The sequence below is a fragment of the Notolepis coatsorum genome, assembly GCF_963971535.1.
Source record: "Notolepis coatsorum genome assembly, chromosome: 4".
Classification (NCBI taxonomy): Eukaryota; Metazoa; Chordata; class Actinopteri; order Aulopiformes; family Paralepididae; genus Notolepis; species Notolepis coatsorum.
In genome coordinates this window covers 77,188,091-77,208,439 of record NC_140168.1, presented here as the reverse complement: position 1 = coordinate 77,208,439, position 20,349 = coordinate 77,188,091, and the positions used below count along the sequence as shown (strand labels likewise).

Sequence of the window (20,349 nt, the reverse complement as noted above, 5' to 3'; positions counted from 1 at the left end):
ATCATAGGCAAAAAGTTTTCTGGAACCAGGTTGGTCTTAGAACTATCATGCGACTTCCCAGGTCTATGAGCTGAGCCATATAGTGTGAGATGTACAGGTGTAGAGGCAGCTCTGTAGTTGGTAGAGAATCTGCTAGTACTGATAAATTTTTACTGATAAAATTTTACTCTGCCAACCGTGTGAAATTCAGGCAGGTTCCATGATACCCGAGTTTACGAGTTGTGACTTTTCACTGACCCTTCACCTTTTGTAGCACAAATATGCTTTATTTGGAACATGGCGTATCATGAGACATCACAATTATGTTGACATGTTATGATGCTGGGATTCCTAGAAATCACTGAAACCACCTGCATCAAGATGGAAAGGTTGAACAACCTTGCATCTGATCGGTACTGACTTTACGACCTAGCACACCTGAACGCTGTCACCGTGTAGAAAAGATTTGGTCACGTGATACATTTCCGACTTGAGGAGGACCTGCTAAACTCTGTCTGCAAGTCCACCGTCAAACATCTGCCCAAAGAGGAAGTAACTAACTACTTATATATACTCATACTGTTTTATAAATAAGAACCACAAATGAAGGGGAAAAAGTTAAATAATTTCACACGTTTGGATCCATGTTTATTCACAGTGCTCCTGAACGCAGCCATAAAGGTATAGTCTGTATATTCTTAATATAACTATTTGGGTCATTCCACAATTGGACAATTTATGCATCAACACTTGGGGCAGAAATGGGGATATCAACTCCTTGGCTGCCGAGCCTGTCGGCCGTCCTCTTCAATGTGCCGCCCACAGCGCCTGGGGCACCTTTGCCATGGCTGGCTTCCAAGTAGTTTCAGATTCCTTTTGTAAAAAAACCTTCTTGAAAATGTCAATACAAAAGAGGAGAAAATTACCGTTGTGGGCCCAGTGCTGAGCATTGTCCAGGGCACGGTGAGGAGGTCTGAGCAGCTGGACCAGAGCACGGTGAGGAGGTCTGAGCAGCTGGACCAGAGCACGGTGAGGAGGTCTGAGCAGCTGGACCAGAGTGGCGACATGATGAGATCACATCCACAAAAGTTATCAATTGTCAAACAACACAGTGCTAACCACTGAGCCACTGAACTGGATTTGAACCCAGGACCTTCTTGCTGTGAGGCAGCAGTACTCTGCCACCATGCCGCACCTTTCTTCTCCCAAGATCACGTTGCCTAAAAAGAAAAAACATAAACTAGGGCTGTCAGTTTATCGCATTAATTAGATTAATTAATTACACAGCAAATTATCGCAATTTTTTTTTAATCTCATGAATTCCATAAGAACATAGAATAAACATTTACAGACTTTTTTTTTAAATGGTCCATTTGCATGTTCTTGGTATCTGATTCTAGGGACATCTATGGATCTCAGGGAATGTATTCACAGTGTCAGAAATACTGTGTCTGTTACTAGGCTTGAGTAAATTGTAATGAACCAAATGAGAATACTGTATCAATTCAATTTTATTTAATTTTTTTTTTAATCTTTGACTGAATAACACCATGCTAAAATTGACCAGACCTGAAAAATCTAAGCAAATTAATAAATGGAAGATGATTAAACAGAAGGTTTTGTAGATACAGTACTGAATTCTGCAATCCGGACACATGCAATTTGAAATATGATTATAGGATATAGAATAGCAGGCCTAAAATGGTTATGTGATAAAAATGCGATTAATTAGATTAATTAATTACAAATCCTGTAATTAATTAGATTAATTTGTTTAATCGCCTGAAAGCACTAATATAAACATAAATATATCGTCACTTAACTGTAACCACATACATACTTTCATCATTTATTTCACAGTAGCAACTTATTTGAGGGTAATTAATTACCCAGTAATAGATATAAATTACTTACTAATTATTGTTATTATAAAGTGTTTTACCCTTGTAATTACTACATATTATACCTATGTCTATTTCACTGTTCATTGTGTACAATAGTTCCTTTACCTTAAATATATCTTTATGATCTGTGCTCACACTAAATATATCTTTTATGATCCGTGCTCACCTCACACTAAATATATCTTTATGATCTGTGTTCACACTAAATATATCTGTATGATCTGTGCTCACACTAAATATATCTATGATCTGTGCTCACTAAATATATCTTTATGGTCTGTGCTCACACTAAATATATCTATGATCTGTGCTCACACTAAATATATCTATGATCTGTGCTCGCACTAAATATATCTTTATGATCTGTGCTCACACTAAATATATCTATGATCTGTGCTCACACTAAATATATCTTTATGGTCTGTGCTCACACTAAATATATATATGATCTCTGTGCTCACACTAAATATATCCATGATCTGTGCTCACACTAAATATATCTATGATCTGTGCCACTGCTCACACTAAATATATCTTTATGGTCTGCTCACTAAATATATATTTATGATCTGCTCACTAAATATATCTTTATGATCTGTGCTCACTAAATATATCTTTATGATCTGTGCTGACACTAAATATATCTATGATCTGCTCACACTAAATATATCTTTATCTGTGCTCACACTAAATATATCTTTATGATCCGTGCTCACACTATTATATCTTTCGGATCTGTGCTCACACTAAATATATCTTTATGATCTGTGCTCACACTAACTTGCATTCCTCAATAACCTAAACCTCTGTTCTGACCTCGAAGTCCCAGGTTGAGAGCCCAGTGGCGGTTCTGGTCTGACTGTTGAATCCTTCATGTCTCTTCTTCTTGCGAGCCTCTCTCCACTTCTTGCGCTGGACGCGCTGCGCTTTCACACTGAGGTCTTTTTGCTTTTTCTTCTTCCCCGTCTCCACGTCTTTCCTCCACCTCTCTTTCTCTTTCTCCAAGTACTGCTGTCTCCTCTGTCCGTCCGCGTCACGCCTGGCACGGTAGCGCCTCTGCCTTTCAGCGGCGCTCAGTTGCGTGCCAGAACTCTGTGGGCTTGTCGTCACACCGGTGGTCTTGTAGAATGTGAACAGAATGCTGTTATCTTCCTGCTGCTCTCCTTCCTTCTCCACAGGCTGGAGCTCCTCCTGCTCCTCTTTGATCTGTAGGACCTCCTGTTGCTCCTGGTCCAGACTGGAGCTCCTCTCCTGTTGCTCCTGGTCCAGACTGGAGCTCCTCTCCTGTTGCTCCTGGTCCAGACTGGAGCTCCTCTCCTGTTGCTCCTGGTCCAGACTGGAGCTCCTCTCATGGTGCTGCTGGTTCAGACTGGAGCTCCTCTCCTGGTGCTGCTGGTCCAGACTGGAGCTCCTCTCCTGGTGCTGCTGGTTCAGACTGGAGGTCCTCTCCTGCTCCTCAGGGAACACTGAAAAGAAAAATAGCCTGAAACATATGCCTTCCAAATTATGGTAACACAATTGCTTTTAAAAAGGACCATACCAGTCTAACTTTAACTTCTAGTGATTACCGGTCAACCTCTTAACTCATTGGGCACCATTCCCGAGATAAGGCGGGTTATCTCGCCATGCGTTGAGCCAAGCGCCATACCCGAGATTTCTCGGGTTTTCATATTTTTCCTTTGATCCCCGTTCTATGCGGTCAGCCGGAGCCCTCTAGGTCTCCCTGGCTCATCTGCCTACGTTGGAATTGCAATGACGATCGAATCTCACCAGGTGGCAGTATCGCCTACCTTCTGAACTAGAATAGCTTGGTGTGGATACACCTATTCTATTATTTTTTTGAAGGGCCCCTCCTCCTCGGAGTCTGAGCGACAGAGCGATCGCCTCGGGATTTTGTTGCCTGAAGCCTATTTCCCGTATACACGAGTATAGACATATACACAGGTAATCGCAATGGCGATGCGATCACTGAGAACTATTCTTTTTGGAATACCTTCTGGCTAAGGTAAGGTATATTCTATGTCTATTTTACCGAACCTGAAACATGTTTTTGTAACAATCAGTGTTGTGTTTTTTTTTTTAAACTTACATTTTTATTTAACATTTATGGACATACAACATAACATTTATATTGACATCCATAACTTAACGACATACATATAATGGGTACTTTCATGAAATTAAAATTAAACATATCATAAAACAACACTGTTCAACAGACCTAAATAATACAGTACAAAAATCATAAAATAATTGTCATACCCAACATAAATAATAATAGAAAAAACTAACTAAAGCAAAGGTGTGTGACACGGGTTCAGAGACCCCCCTTGAGCTTCTTTCCTCCTTTATCCTTCGTCCTCTTGTGTTGTATTTGGTTCCTCCTCTGTGATGTCGTTTTCGTTCCCCTTGTAATCCTCCCACTTTCCCCATCTTTCTCCAAATTTCTCTTCCTGTAACCTCAGCATGTGTGTTATCCTCTCCATATCCTGTATCTCCTCTACTATTCCTACCCATTGTGCTATTGTCGGTGGGTCTTCTTTGTACCAGTCTTGTTATTGCTTTTCTGGCCGCTATCAACATTATCTTTATTAAATATTTGTCCCCCCCTTGTATTCCCTCGTGTGTCAGGTCCCCTAAGTAAAGCACCAGTCCCGTTTGTGGTAACCCGTATCCTAATATTCTGATCATTGCCTCCCCTATCTCCTCCCAATACCCCTTCAGCTTCTGACATCCCCAGAATATGTGCGTGTGATTTGCCCCCTCCTTCCCACACATCCTCCAGCATGCTCTTTGTGTTGGTGCATATTTTCCCTTCAGCTCTGGGGTTATAAAGAATCTGATTATGTTTTTCCATCCAAACTCTTTCCATATCCTCGATCCTGTTGTTGAATGTTGCACCTCGCATATGTTCCCCCATTCCTTCCCTGTTATTCCTATCTCTAGTTCTCTCTCCCATTTCTCCCTTATATAATCGGTTGTGTGTAGGGATGGGTACCTTTCACATTTGAACCGATACCGGTACCTGTGAATCGATACCGGTACCCAACGGTACCTTTTTTCGGTACTTTAGTCTCAAGAAATTTAATTTACCTACCTCAGTCGTAAAAAAAAAATCCAAACTTCAAATAACTACAATTTCGACAGTTTTCGGCTTGTCATTGCTCCGACTGCTTTGTTGTTGAATCAAGTCAAATCCTAAGTAAGCATATATTGTGCCTGTGAACGTTGACATGAAAAGAAAAAAGTAAAAAAAAAAAAAAAAAAAAAAATCGGTTTCTCACTTGATTCGATACTCGGTAGTACCGACGTGTTTCGGTTCGGTACCTCAAAAGTACCGAATTCGGTACCCATCCCTAGTCGTGTGTCCCTTGCTGGTCATTATAGCCCGGTACAGTGCTGATATTACCCTTCCTTTCCCTCCTTCGTATGCCCTTACTATCATCCTAATTATTCCATTCTGTTCTTCTTCCTTGTCCCCTCTTATTTCTTTATTATAGTAATCTCTAATCTGTAGATATCTGAAGTGGTCCTTGTTTTCTAGTCCAAATTTCTCCTTTAGTTTTTGTAGTGTTTGCATTTCCCCCTTCTCTATCATTTTGCATATCGCTTCTGAATCCATGGTCCAGCCTCCCTGGTTTGAATCTCTTGTCATGTGCTATCCATCTCAGAACCCCTGACTGCTTCTCTAATTTGTGTGTTTTTACTACTCTGTTCCATATGGTCAAGGTGCATTTGGTGATAGGATCTAACAGTCCCTCTTTTTCTTTGAACAGTTCCCTATCTCCCACCAGAGCTTGTACCTTGTATCCCTCCCCTTCTTTTTCAATGTCTTTCCATCTTGCCTCATATTTGTCGTTACACCAGCACGTCACTGCTCTCAGTTGCGCTGCATAATAATAATCTTGTAGGCTGGGTACTGCCATCCCTCCCTCTTCCTTTGGTAGTTGTAGTGTTTTATATCTGACCCGTGGTCTTCTCCCCGCCCATATGAACCTCGATATCAGTCTGTCCCACTCCCTGAATTGATTCTGTGGTATTTGTATCGGTAGTGACTGGAACAGGTACAGTAACCTTGATAGTATGTTCATTTTAATGACCTCTATTCTTGAATTGAAGTCCAAGGGCATTACTGTCCATCTCTCTAAGTCTCTCTTGATGTTCTGATTTATCTGTGTATAGTTCGCCTCAAACAGTTTCCCCACCCCTCTCGTGATGTTCACCCCTAAGTATTTAATCTTGTCCATGTCCCATCTTATCCCGTACTGTTCCCTAATTTCCGTCGTTGGGGTATAGTTCCATGCTAAGGTCTGTGTCTTTGTCACGTTTAGTTTGTATCCTGAGTAGTGGCCATATTCCTTCAGTAGATCCATCAGTGCCGGGAAGCTCTTGTCTGGTTGTCTCATGTATACTATCACGTCGTCCGCAAATAGGCCTAGTTTATATTCCGTTCCCTTTATCCTTACTCCCTTGATGTCCTCGGTCTGTCTGATCAGTTGTGCCAGTGGTTCTATGAAAACGGCGAAGAGCGTTGGTGAGAGACAACATCCCTGTCTGGTAGCCCTCTCTAATCTGATTCTATCCGTCAGGCTGCCATTCACCTTAACCCTCGCTGTCGGTTCTTGATATAGCGCCTTGATCATCTTCATCGCCCTCCCGTTCAGTCCAAACCTCATCAATGTTTTATATAAAAATGTCCAGCTCACACTGTCGAATGCTTTTTCTGCATCTAGGCTAATCAGTACCGCGCTACCACCTTGTTTTTGTATCTCCTCTACTATGTGTAATGTCTTTCTCACGTTGTCCTGTGTCTGTCTCCCTTTAATAAATCCAGTTTGATCTTCATCTATAATGTCTGGCATAAACGTCTCAAATCTCTTTGATATTATCGATGTATACATCTTGTAATCCACGTTGAGTATGGACACAGGTCTGAAACTACTACATAATTCTCTATCCTTCCCTTCCTTCGGTATCGTGGTGATTATGGCTTCCTTCCACGAGGGGGGCATTTTGCCCTCTTCCATCGTGTGTCTGAACGCCGCCCCTAACATGGGTGCTAATTCCGTTCTAAATGTCTTGTAGAATCCGATGGGAATCCGTCGCTCCCCGGAGATTTGTTGTTTTTAGCTCTACTAATTGCCTCTTCCAGTTCTCGTTCCGTAATTATTTTATTTAATTCTTCATTCTGTTCTTTCCCTATCGATGGTAACTCTAGCTTCTCCAGATATGCTTTTATTTCCTCTTCTCCCGCTGCTTTTGGCTGTGTGTATAGTTTCTCATAGTATTCTCTAAATGTCCTCTCTATTTCAGCTGGGTCTCTCAATATTTCATTAGTCTTTGTATCCCTTATTGTGTGTATCGTGTTCAACTTCTGTTGCGTCCTAATTCTCCTAGCCAACAGTCTGGTCGCTTTTGGTCCCCCTTCATAGTACGTTTGTTTCATGAACCTCGCTTTCTTTTCTATTTCCGTCAATAATTCCCTATTTATCCTGGCCTTTACTTCTTTGATTTCTCAGAGCGTTTCCTGTTCTTTTGATATCTGGTGTCTCCCCTCTAGCTTCTTCAGCTTCCCTATCAGATTGTGATATGTCTCCGTTCTGGCCTTCTTCAGCATTGCTGTCTTCTCCATCAATTTCCCCCTTATCACCACCTTCAGTGTGTCCCATAGAATGTTCGGATCTACCGCCCCGTTGTCATTTTCTTCCTTATACCTGGCTATCTCCTCCTTGATCTGACTCACCACCCCCTTGTTATTTAATATTCCTACATTTAGTCTCCAGATCGTGTTCCTCCGTCTCCCTTCTAGATCTACTGTCAGATATATGGCACTGTGATCCGATATGTCCGCTACTCCTATTCTGCTCTCCCGTACCCTGTAACTGTCCCCCGTCGTCATCAAAAAGTAGTCTATTCTCGCATATGTCACGTGCGGGTGTGAGTAATGTGTGTATTCCCTGTCCATGGCGTGCATCCCCCTCCAAACATCTGTAATTCCCATTTCCGTCATCTGAATATTCATATATCTACTGATTGGTGCCCGTCCTTTTCTAGTACTTGTGGTGTCTAGGTCGTGATTCAGTACTACATTAAAATCTCCCGCGCATATCAATATCCCTTCTAGTTCCATCACTATCATATCAAAAATGGTCTCATAAATCCCTCTCACTCTCTGGGGGTGCATAAACATTCACTAACGTAATCATTTGACCCTCCATTTTTCCCTTCACCAGAACAAACCTTCCCTCCTTGTCTCTTACTTCCTTGATCAATTCAAATTTGACTGTTTTTGATTAACGTGATTACTCCTCTCCTCAGGTTCCGTTTAAAGGAACTATAGTATGCATTTTCATATCCAAATCTCTTCGATCCTGTGCTACCAAATGTGTCTCCTGCAGAAAAATCACTTCCATCTCACTTTTTTTACATTTCAACATCACTTTGCCCCTCTTTATCGTATTATTCATTCCATTAACGTTTAACGACATCATTTTTATACCTTTAACCATTGTCATCTTTCTTCTTCTTTCGTCTGTCAGTCCCCCCCCCCATGTCACATTCCTTCCCCCCTCCGGTTGTAGCCTCCGCTCTCTTCACCGAATACATATAATGATTAACATAAATAAAAAACATAAACTTTACATAAAGTGCTCCCAAGGCGTTCGGGGGGTCCCTGTGTCCCCCCCTGTCCCCTGCTGGTGGGTGAGGAGTAATTGCTCTCCTAGTGAGAGGCCTCCTCCTGACGGCTTGGGGGTTTGAAACCTTTACCCCCAACCGCTCGTCATATTTGTCCAGCCTTCTTACTGTTTTTATTGCTGTCAAGCTCCTGGTCAAAAGCGCTCTGTCCTTCATTCTGATCAAAGACCCCCATTTCCTAGGTCCCTCTCAATGTGGCTCATATGTTCCAATGTCCCTCCTTCCTCCCAAACCCGTGTGTGGTGTCTAAGTTCTGTGTACCCCTTCTTACTTTCTTTTCCTCCCCTCTATTTTCTATGTGATGTCCATTTATCCCCTTAATCCCTTCCAACTGTGTTACTCGCAGCGTGTGTCTATGTATTTGTTTCAATATGTTCTGTGTTCCGTCTATCATACCTAATTATATTTCCATTTATTTCCTCCATCAGCATGTGTATTATGTGTCCATGTATACGTTATGTTCGTTCCTATATCCTGCCTCTACCTGGGAATGTGTGTTTATGTATATGTTATTTCAGTTTCTATATTTTGTCTCTATTTGGATAGTTTTTTCAATCTCTTGTGCGTGTACTCATCCATTCGTCTCCTCCCGCCTCCTCTCCCCTCCTTCTCCGTCTCTGGCCTCCTCGTCCGTCTCCGCCTTCGGTCTGTCACGTCTCACCTCGGCCTTCTCCTCTCTCCTCCCTCCTCTCCCGGGTTTCGATCTCCTACTCTGGTCCATCTGCATGCTTTCTCCACTCTCTGCTGCAGGCTCAGCGTCTGGCCCTCCTGTCCCCTTCCTTCTCCGTCCTCCGCCATCTGCATCCCCCGTCGCCTCATCTCCTCCGCCGCCTCCCGCGCCGTCGCGTACGTCACCGTCCCTTCCTTCCAGTGAATCCTTAGCGAGGTCATGGGTGATTGGAATTTCATTCCGTTTCCTTTCAGAATTCTCTTCAGTCCCGCGTAGGACCTGCGTGTTATTGCTACCGCTGTCGAGTAATCGTGATCAAACGACAGTCTTTTCCCCTCAATTTCTATCTTCTTGGTCCACACGGTTCTGAGTATCAATTCCTTAATCTCAAACCTCAGAAAGTTAATAATCACCGCCCTCGGAGGTCTGTCCAGTTTTGGTCTCGGAGCCAACGCCCTGTGGGCCCTCTGTATCTCCATTTTTTCCAGTCCCGTCTCCTCCAGTTGTTCCTTGATAAGCTTTTCCACATATTGGATCACCGATTCCCCTTCGACTCCTTCTTTCAATCCCCATATTCTGATGTTATTTCTCCGTGACCTCCCCTCCATGTCCGATATCTTTGTCTCCATCTGTTCTTGTTTTTGAATCGCACACGTTAACACCTCGTGTATTTCTGTGTTCCATTCCTCCGTTTGCGCCGTTCTAGTCTGTAACTCTGTTACGTTTCTGTCCTGTTCCGCCATCTTCTCATCCACCCTTTTGAGTTCTGTATTCATTTCACCTCTGAAGTCCTCCTGTTCCTTCCTCAATTCCTCCCGTAACTTCCCAATATCGTTCCTTATCGTGTCCGTGTTCAGTTTTATCGTCGCTGTTATGGTCTCCAATATCCCGGCCTGCATGACCACGGCCCATCCTGGCATTCCCGTGTCTGCCTCAGCGGGACCTCCCCCTTCTTCCGCCTGTCGCTTCGGGGGCTCTGTTTCTTCAAGTTCTCCTCTTCTCGTGTGTTCTCCATTTCTCTTTCCTTCACAATCGTTGTCTCTTCCTTACTTCTCGTGTGCATCTTTTATTTTTAATCACTTTTCGGGTCTCTATTTATCCGTTTTTTCGCTCATTTGACCAGGAGCTCCACCGCACGTGTGTTACCCGTCTGCTCTCATACCGGAAGTCCCACAGTGTCGTGTTTTACCGGACGTAAAACATGCTTGACAAACACGATCGCAGTTTCTAGTTAGAACGACCCCCCCCCCCCCCCCCCTTTATGATTTTGTGAAGACACATGTGTACATGGTATATACCTTTTATTTGTGGTTTCAGGCGATCAACCAGAACGATTTGGGCTTATATTGCATATAACGCGTCATATCGCAATCTATGAAAAAACACTGGATTCTTTTGGAAAGGGCAGATGTTTAGCGTGTAACAAACTACAGTGTGTAGAAATGAACTGATTAGTCAGTAATGGACTAGGAACAATGCCTGTCAAATGAGCCATACTATTGTCTCCATAGCTATAATACAGAACACACGTGGGTCTGCAAACATCGCTCAAATGGTCAATAACGCTGGCACCAGGTGGTACAGATGGGGAAAGTCGGTGGCGCTTAAAGAGTTAAACTGCAGCCATATTTTCTGAAAATTTGCCTAAAAGTACATGCCTAATTAAATGGAAGACTGCTCCACTTCTACAAGGTCAATTTGCATGTTCTTGGTATCTAGCGACATCTATGGACCTCGGGAAATGTATTCCCAGACATATTGTGTCTGTTACTATGCTTGAGTAAATTGTAATGAAACAAAGCAGAATATTAATTATAATATTTCTTTTCATCTTTGACGGTGAACAACAACATGCTAACATTGAGCTCGGAGGAATTTCATTCACTGAGCTCATTCAGCACCTTCTTGAGATCAAGTGTACAAAAAAATCTAAGCAGATGAATAAAGGGGAGATGATTTTTTATTTTTTTTATGTAGATACAGTACTGAATTTTACCATCCGGAAATATAATGCAATTTGAATATAGAATCAGGCCTATAAATGACCTTTTTATGGCCAAGTCATACATCTATGGATAGGGTCAAATAAATCTCCTCTTTCCAATGGCAGTGCTAAATCTGAATTTAGTCATTTCCTCACATGACTCCACGCCTTTTTCCGATGCAATGCACAGAGAATTCACATTATTCAGAGAAACTCATATTTCGCTATAATAAACACTTAAAATCATTGGTAAACAAACGTTGTGCTGAAAATATACACTTTGACTGCTGTTTTGATAGGGTTAGGGTCTTTACTTCCACGGCTACATTTGAAAAAGAAGCAACATTAATTAATAATGTCTGTATTGATCATCATCAGGCCATCAGGCTGCTAAACGAATAATAAACACTATGCAACAACCATCAAATGCACACAGCACACACACCCACACGCACACACTCACTCACTTAAACAAACAACACACTGCAGCACCCACTCTCCACACTTTAGATCACACAAACACACTTTATATTTATTGATAAAGGATTTGCACTACAACTCGTACACCTACTGTAAATTGTACCTAAATTGCACCTCATCCCATTTCTGCCTTGCACTATATAGTATTGTATATTAGTACACTGCATAGTATTGTATATTATATGGTAACTCAGTTACGTCTATTCTGCATCGAACATTGTACATATGTCTATACTGAACACTGTGATCCCATTTTTTTTTACTTCTAATTCACATGCTATACTATGTTATTTTATTTCATACTTATCTTGTCTTGCACAGTCTCTGGAGCGTAACAGTAAGAAGCATTTTGTATAAAAGTATTCTGTACTTATGACAACTATTAAAGAAACTTGAACTTGAACATCATCTTAACAGACACAGGGTCCACGGAGTAATAAAAAAAAACACACAAACAATCAACAAATTGCATCACAAACAATAAATAAAAACATAAGCCAATAGCAGCTCTACAACAGGGCACTGCTGTACCAATATTATTTCCAGATACAGGACTGGAACTTGATGTCACTAGGTTGAGACTAGGTTGAGTCAGCAACAGCATGATCCTGTTCTGAGACACATTCAGACGACAGATACATTTGTACATCAGGTGTCTCAGCAGAGCATGAAATGAGTTAACTCCAGCACCACAAAACATTTCACATGATCTATTTATGACGAGGACATCAGGGTCCCCCAATTGGTTAACAAATGTTTTGTTCATAGGTTTATATGGAGTGTGTTTTAGCTGATATCAGCTAAATCAATTTTCAATTCACTATGGATTGAAAATGGGGGACCCTGATGTAAACAAGACGAAGTCTTTCTCTGGTCTGCATCACCTTAACAATTGTGTGTATTGAGCCGTACTGTATTGTACCCATTCTGCAATCTGTTAAATAAAGTTTTCATTCATTCATTCAATCAATCACTAAGTGGTTTCCGTCCATGTTAAAGTTGTAATGGCCTGTTTATATACGTCTCTAGAGCTGCTTGTATCTGGATCAAACAGGCATAACGTTATGTGTCTAACGTTAGGTAATAGCATAGCAGTACAACTCTTTACACACCTATGTTCTCCAACTGGGGATTCAAAGACACGTCCAACAGTCTACGTTGTCTGTCAATCTCCAGCTTTGAGATGGAGAGTTCCTCTTCATATTCCTCTCTTGTTCTTCCAAACATCTCAAATATCTCTCCCGCAGCCCAGGTCAGCCGCTCGTTGATCACCCGTCTCAACATTTGTATTTTGGACATCTGTATGACAATAAGGTCCCCCGTGTTGTTCTCTACTTTTATGTGTGGTTTCAACAGCGACACGTCCAACAACAGTCTACATTGTCTGTCAATCTCCAGCTTTGAGATGGAAAGTTCCTCTTCATATTCTACTATTGTTCTTCCTAAGATCTCGAACACCTCTACGGCAGTCGAGGTTAGCCGCTCGTCGATTAGCGTTCGCAACATTTGCGTTTTGGACATTTTTTATTCGTCAATAAAATCCCGCCGCAACCACGGAGGAAACTATCCGCACGACGCACGTCGGTTTGTTCATAGATATATAGTGTTCTATAGATATCTATGGGTTTGTTAGCATCGTTTTGCTCTCAAGACAGACTTCCGTATCAACGAGTGGATGTTTCTTGTCAGGAGCGCAGTAGCAAAGACACATGTCGAGTTTTACCGCCACCTGCTGGAGTGGAGAGTTCAAGTCAGAGCAGCGTCAACGAGGCTCTCTCAAGTTCAAGTTTCTTTATTAGTTGTCATACAGAAGTACAGAATACTTTTTTATACAACGGCATGCAAATTTCTCTATTCTGATTGGCTGAAACAGTCCATTTACACGTATGTATCCTTCATAATCCACGCTCCTGGTCCCAGGACCCGCCCACCACCGAATCACATCACTCCGCCGGATCACTCCGTCGGAAAAAACAAGATGGCGGACAATAATCTTTAACAAATGGATATGTTGATAGCGTCATAACGACTAAATATAAAGCGATTCTGTCAAGGGGAACGTGTTAGTATTTTAAACAATGTTGGATGATGTAATTGATGGGTCTTGACTCAATCTAGAACAAAAGAAAAATCGCGGATTGATTGATAGATTAATTGATTGATTTAAATTTCTTCCTTCCTACTTTCTTGCAGCGTTCTCTCTCACACTGTCCGACGCTGGCGTACCCACAAACACACACACACACATACACACACACACACACACACACACACACGCACACACACACTGTGACACACACACACACACACACGCACACACACACACACACACTCCTGTCTGCAACAGCAGGGGAGTCAGACTGAGAGAGAAGCAGCGCTGTTTTAAGTGAGCATGGTCTATTGAATTGATTGATTGGTTGATTGCTAATTTTATTACTGTACCCCTGGTTTCCAACTGGTTAAGTTTAGGCTAAAAGAAATAAATAAAAAAATAGGGCGAAGAAAACGTTTTTTTCCTATAGGGCAAAGAAAACGTTTTAATAAATTTTCAATCAATCATTCCAATAATACACAGTTGGATGTGTTAGTTGGTTGGATGCACTTCAAGCTGCTTCCACATGAGGCAACTTCTCTCAATCATTCCAATAATACACAGTTGGATGTGTTAGTTTGGTTGGATGCACTTCAAGCTGCTTCCACATGGAGTTGTGGGAACTACTTTTTCTGGCGGATGGTTTTTTCAATAAATCTTCGATTAATGTGTGTTTATTGTATAGAAATAAGGTTGGATGAATCTGGCAGTTGTATAAAAGCTTTACACCACGTGCAGTCGTGATTTGTGACCAATAAACCATGCCTAGGGGGGTCTAACGACCCTCGGCTGCGCCTCGGGCCTAACAACCACCCCTAGGCATGGTTTATTGGTCACAAACCACTCCTGCGTGTGATGTAATGCTTAAATACAAAATGCTTCTTTCTGTTTCGCTCCAGATACTGTGCTAGGCAAAAATAGATAATAAAATAAGTATAGCCAGTATAAAATAGAAGTCAAGTACGTGTCAAGTACGTACCAAGGAAACTATAAAATATCCATCTACAGTACACTATGTTTTATAGGTTCCTTGCTCAGTACACTGTTAAAACATTTGACAACTATAGATAAAAAAACAAATGATGTCGAGTAATAATTTAAAACAAAATAAATAACATAATTTAAAAATAATGTTGCAGGTCCAAAATGTATGTTGTTTACATGTTGCAGGCATATATCCCCTCCTTACTTCCCATTTCCCAACATGGAATGCATCCGATTGGATAAATGACATGCTGCCTGGTACTGAATGTTATCTATAGCACCTTTGACCATCTGTCATGGTCAAATAATAATTAATCTCTAGATACAATGACCAAAAGCAACAAAGAATGATAAAGTAAAGTTAGGGAAACCACAAAAACAATTGTCTGAGTTATATGTATTTCAGAATAGGGACAAGGCTCAGCAAATATTGTCTGATCCTTTCCATCCCCTTCATGGTGAGTTTGACAAGCTTCCACCTGGAAGGCGCTCGGCTATAGAGTTCCTCTAGCCCCAAAAAAACATATTTAAGAAGTCTTTCATCCCACAGGCCATTGCTCTGATGGATTCTTAAGATAAAAATTTTAACAATGGTACTGGATAGGTACCTGAAGCTCTGTCTGTGTTTTTGTTGTTGTTGTTTATATGTATTGGGCTGTTTGGGGCCAATGTATTTTGTGCCTGTATGGTGTTTGTACTGTGTCGCCTTGTTCATTGCAACCATGGTGGAGCCAGACAAATGTCCATGAAAGTGGACAAATAAAAATATCTATATCTATCTATAGATCTATAATAGACTGATAAGATAACATTCAGCCAACATCAGCGGCTGATGATCAGCCGATGACGACTATAAGATAATCTATCTTTATTTTCCCAACACAAATGTCAACAACGGACCAATAGACAAACTTCACAAAATGTTCCCCCTTGATCCATTCAAGTGCAGGTGTGTCAATCAGTGCATCCTCGTCACTGGACCAGATCTCATGGTCTCTAGAGAGCTTCGATATTTGTTTCCGCTAAGCTCAATTGTTGAATTTAGCCTTATGTTTGCATGACACTGCACTCTTCAAAACCAGACACCTTTCACAACCTGGCCAAACTGTCTGGGACTGTATCATCATGTTTTAGCTTGTGTACCACAGTTGGTGGTGTGAATTTAGAATTTTGAGTTTTAAGAAACACAATGGAGACACAAACCCAATCGTACCATACCATGCTAGACCATGGCTAGCCCCAGCCAGGCTGAACATAGCTAATGGAGACACAAACACAACCATATCATGCTAAACCATGGCTAGCCCCAGCCACACTGAACATAGCTAATGGAGACACAAACACAACCATACCATACCATGCTAGACCATAGATAACCCCAGCCAGGTTGAACATAATGGAGACAAGGCAATAGTGTGCTCCAGTTAGTTGATAATACAGAGATTTCCACACTACATTGTAAAGCGCTTTGAGTGTCTAGAAGAGTTATATAAATGCAATGATTTGTTTATTCATTGAGACATTCAGAGCTGTGAAAACTAAAAGGGCAGAGGGAAAGGTTATGAACCAGGGCGCTTAACCCCCTAACTGCTCCTGATAAGCAGGTTTGCACCTTGCATGGTTGCCTCCGCTTCCAGTGAATGGGTGAATGTGATTTTGTTTATGAAACTGTCACTTAAAATCAACGTAGCAAGCCGCCATGTAAACGTTAGCCAAAGGCAACAAGGCAGGAACGGTAGTGTTACACGTCCATCAAGTACTTTCAGTTTTAAAAAGCTCCATCCATCCAGAGGTCTTATAATTGTTTGTTTGCCAGTGTGACTCATTTACACTATAAAAATGTAGCTGGTTACGACAGTTGACAATTAAACTTCCGTTTATTAGCTACATAAGAAATATTCTGATTTCTGACATCATTAAAACTTGGGTGTCAAAGTACATTTTGACAGGACCAAGAAAAACCTGAAAAATACAATACAATTCTTGATTAATTTTTTTTTATGTCACCAAATAAATTAACGGAAAATAATCATAATAGGATGAAGCAGTGGTAATTGTTCTATAATCGTACAGTTAAAATATCATACCGTGACACAAAAACAACGGTAACTTTCATCACAGCATTATGAAGAATTCTGTGGCAGCCATCTTGTGGGCAGGTACACATGTGGGCAGGTAGGTACGCGTCAACATGTTAGGCAACCAACTTGCGCCTAGCCACGCCCCCGCGACAACGGCACCGCGGAGCAGCGGAGCTCTGCCGCGGCATTATGCAGCCGTAATCCCCCCTCTTTTCACATAGACGGTTAGCTCAACTCGTTCGCCGCCTTGCTGTGGAACCTGCGGTGCGTTGGTGACAAGTTCGAATTTGCTCTGCGACAAACTCTAACCTTAACCAACTCCGAAAGAATGCCTAAACTTAACCCTAACCTTAACCAACTCCGAAAGAATGCCTAAACTTAACCCTAACCTTAACAAACTCCGAAAGAATGCCTAAACTTAACCGGCGAAAGAAATATTGCCATGCTCTAAGACAAACTCTAACCTTAACCAACTCCGAAAGAATGCCTAAACTTAACCCTAACCTTAACCAACTCCGAAAGAATGCCTAAACTTAACCCTAACCTTAACCAACTCCGAAAGAATGCCTAAACTTAACCGGCGAAAGAAATATTGCCATGCTCTAAGACAAACTCTAACCTTAACCAACTCCGAAAGAATGCCTAAACTTAACCCTAACCATAACCAACTCCAAAAGAATGCCTAAACTTAACCGGCGAAAGAAAGACAGACGCTAGTTACGTTTATATAGAGAGGCGATAAATTAATTAAACGTTAAAAAAAAAAAAAAAAAAAAAATGGAAGTGATTCGAACTTGTCACCAACTGGACCGCAGGGGGGAACAGGGGGGATTGCGTGCGGCAACCTGCGCGCCGCTGCCGCGTCGCCGCGGGGGCGTGCTAGGCAAGAAGGTTGCCTGAAGTAATGAAGCGGCAGGTACACATGCTGGCAGCCATCTTGTGGGCAGGTACACATGCCGACAGCCATCTTATGAGAGGGTACACATGCCGGAAGCCATGTTGTGGGCGGTTACACATGCTGTGTCCTTTACCATGTGTAAAACACTAGGTGAGCTGGTAACTGTTTTCATGTCCATCCACTCACAAAGCATTATGGGAAATGTGCTTACCGTCTTCTCCAGTGAGACAAGAAGATAGATACCAATTTCCTCTGTGCATTCTGTAGAAAGCCATCCAGCTGCAAGCTAGCCTAGCTTAGCACAAATGAATGGAAGCGGATATGAACCGGCTAGCCTAGAATAAAACTCCGGGAGAGGTGTTTTTGGCCAACAGCAAGGCTAGCTGGACCTACCTATCGTCTTAAGACGATAAGGGAATTTCCCATGTTTGCATGTTCCTTTAAACCCCTAGACATTCCATCATTCCACCCTCAGATGTATTACAGGCGATAGTTATGGTACTCACCATTGTATCCTGTATGATAAGGTGGGTTGGTCTCTGGCAGAGAGGCGAAATAAACAGTGGTATTTGTCTATCTATAAAAGCTCTTATTGGAAAGCTACCCTCTTACATCACAATAGGGCTGACCCCTATTAGTCGAATAGTGGACTAATCGGTCGAAAGGAGCCGTAGTCGACTGCCAACCTCTTGGTCGAATACAAACACTTAAAAAATTTAAAAAAATATTTAAATTTTTTTTTTTTTTTTTTTCATTCTTTCCAAAAGAAAAGAGGCCTAGACGCGTGGCTAACGCTAATGGCACGCATACCAGAGGCTAACTGCCTAAGAAAACAGGCACAGAGGCACTGAAAGAGGATTTCACCCATCTAATGAACACACTACTAGACTAGACAAATATCAAGATGTATCCATCAGTGGACCAATTGCATGCTTTTGCAGAGGACAAGAAGCCTTCAGTCGACTCCTTCAGACATTAAGCACCCCCACAGCCCAAATGGAATGATGATAAAAAAAATAAAGATAAATTATACTTTTTTTTTATAGTCAACTAATAGTCGGCTATCTGCAAATGTCTGCCAATCATAGTCGACTATCCGAATCCTTAGTCAGGGACAGCCCTACATCACAATGATGCTGGATTGGAACTTTGGACCCCATCTAGCCTGACTGACCCCAAGCTTGGTCTGCATTAGGAAAGTAACCCTTTTATTTTAGCCTTTTAATCTTCAACACACACCCCAGATCAATACTCCCCTGACCTGTGTACAGTGTAAAACCAGAACTGGTTGGTGGATGTGCTTTGATTGTTTGGAGCCACAATGTACAGCGTTGACTGAAAGTGGAAACGCTATGTGGTTCCATTCTATGTAATGTGACAATGAGCTGGGTGTCTGTTTTCACATTTTAAATAAAGGTTTGAAGTGACAGTGCCTGTTTTCAGGGGCAGTGAGACAGGTTGTGCTTGTGCCTGATGTTCCTCTGCTCTTCAGATGGTTTTCAGATGGTTATCTTATCCTCTACATAAGCTCAGTCATCAGCTCAGGGTGGCCTGGCACCAGCCATGGTCAACTTCTCCCACTGCAGACGGAAAGATCTTGGCTGTAATTCTCTGTTCCTTATCGCATGACACATGGTGCATCTTCTTGCCACCTTTCAAATTAAAGGATAATTCAGGTATTTTTTAACATGGACCCTATTTTTTCCATAATTTGGAATCTAACTGACGAATAGGAACCAAAGTTGGTCGACTTGATCCTGTACTGAGTGAGGAGGCCTAAGATGGCGTGTTGCCATGACGATGTGTGTTACTTTTAACCTTTTCACTACCACTCTACCAAAAGGTTAACCCTTTCACTGCAACACTACAGAAGAAGGATAACCCTTTCACTGCCACACGACAAAGGGTTAACACTTTCACTACATAAGGTTAACCCTTTCACTACTACACTACAGACGGTTAACCTTCTGTAGTGTGGTAGTGAAAGGGTTAAACAATGGATTTGAGGTATAGTAGTAAAGAACACAGCATGTGCACAGGGCTTTAGTGTAGCAAGCCATTTGAGAATGAGGAACTGAAGAGAGATATCCGTTCTATACGACTCTACATCTAGGGAGGTCAAACGTTCTGCCGTAAGGTCATCAAATGGGAGCTCCGCCCAGAACGCAGTTTCAGCCATAGATATATATAACTAGATGGTGCAAGGCGGAGTCTCCAGCGTAGTTCACCGGCGGCCATCTTGTCACAGGCAGCACGCCCACTCATAACATGAATGTCTATGGTGCATGTACTATTGAAATAACCATAGCTTGCTAAATTTTCAACCGATTTACAAACAGTTTGGTTTATTACAAACGTTATTAACGTGGCTATGATTCAGGATGCTTGGACATATTGAACTTTTTTCATATGAAAGTCCATTATAAGTATACAGTATGATAACTACATCTCTGACGTTTATAACAAACCAAACTGTTTGAAAATCGGTTGAAAATTTAGCAAGCTATGGTTATTTCAATAGTACATGCAGCATAGACATTCATGTTATGAGTGGGCGTGCTGCCTGTGGCAAGATGGCCGA

At 41.8% G+C, this 20,349-nt stretch overlaps 1 protein-coding gene across 2 annotated transcripts; it reads right to left on the bottom strand.

Annotated features, from left to right (window-relative positions):
- Positions 1-797: 797 nt before the first annotated feature.
- On the bottom strand, positions 798-13,300 carry LOC311226316 (uncharacterized protein). 2 transcript variants are annotated; one of them, XM_084311733.1, is made up of 3 exons: positions 12,826-13,300; positions 2,700-3,349; positions 798-1,199 (listed from the first exon to the last, which is right to left on the bottom strand). In XM_084311733.1, exons 1-3 carry the CDS (start codon positions 13,232-13,234, stop codon positions 1,191-1,193), a joined length of 1,068 nt encoding a protein of 355 aa, XP_084167859.1. In that variant the 5' UTR covers positions 13,235-13,300; the 3' UTR covers positions 798-1,190. The 2 variants fall into 2 exon arrangements, with proteins under 2 accessions (XP_084167859.1, XP_084167858.1); XM_084311732.1 differs by lacking the exon at positions 798-1,199 and having other exon boundaries at positions 1,353-3,349.
- Between the last annotated feature and the right edge of the window lie 7,049 nt (positions 13,301-20,349).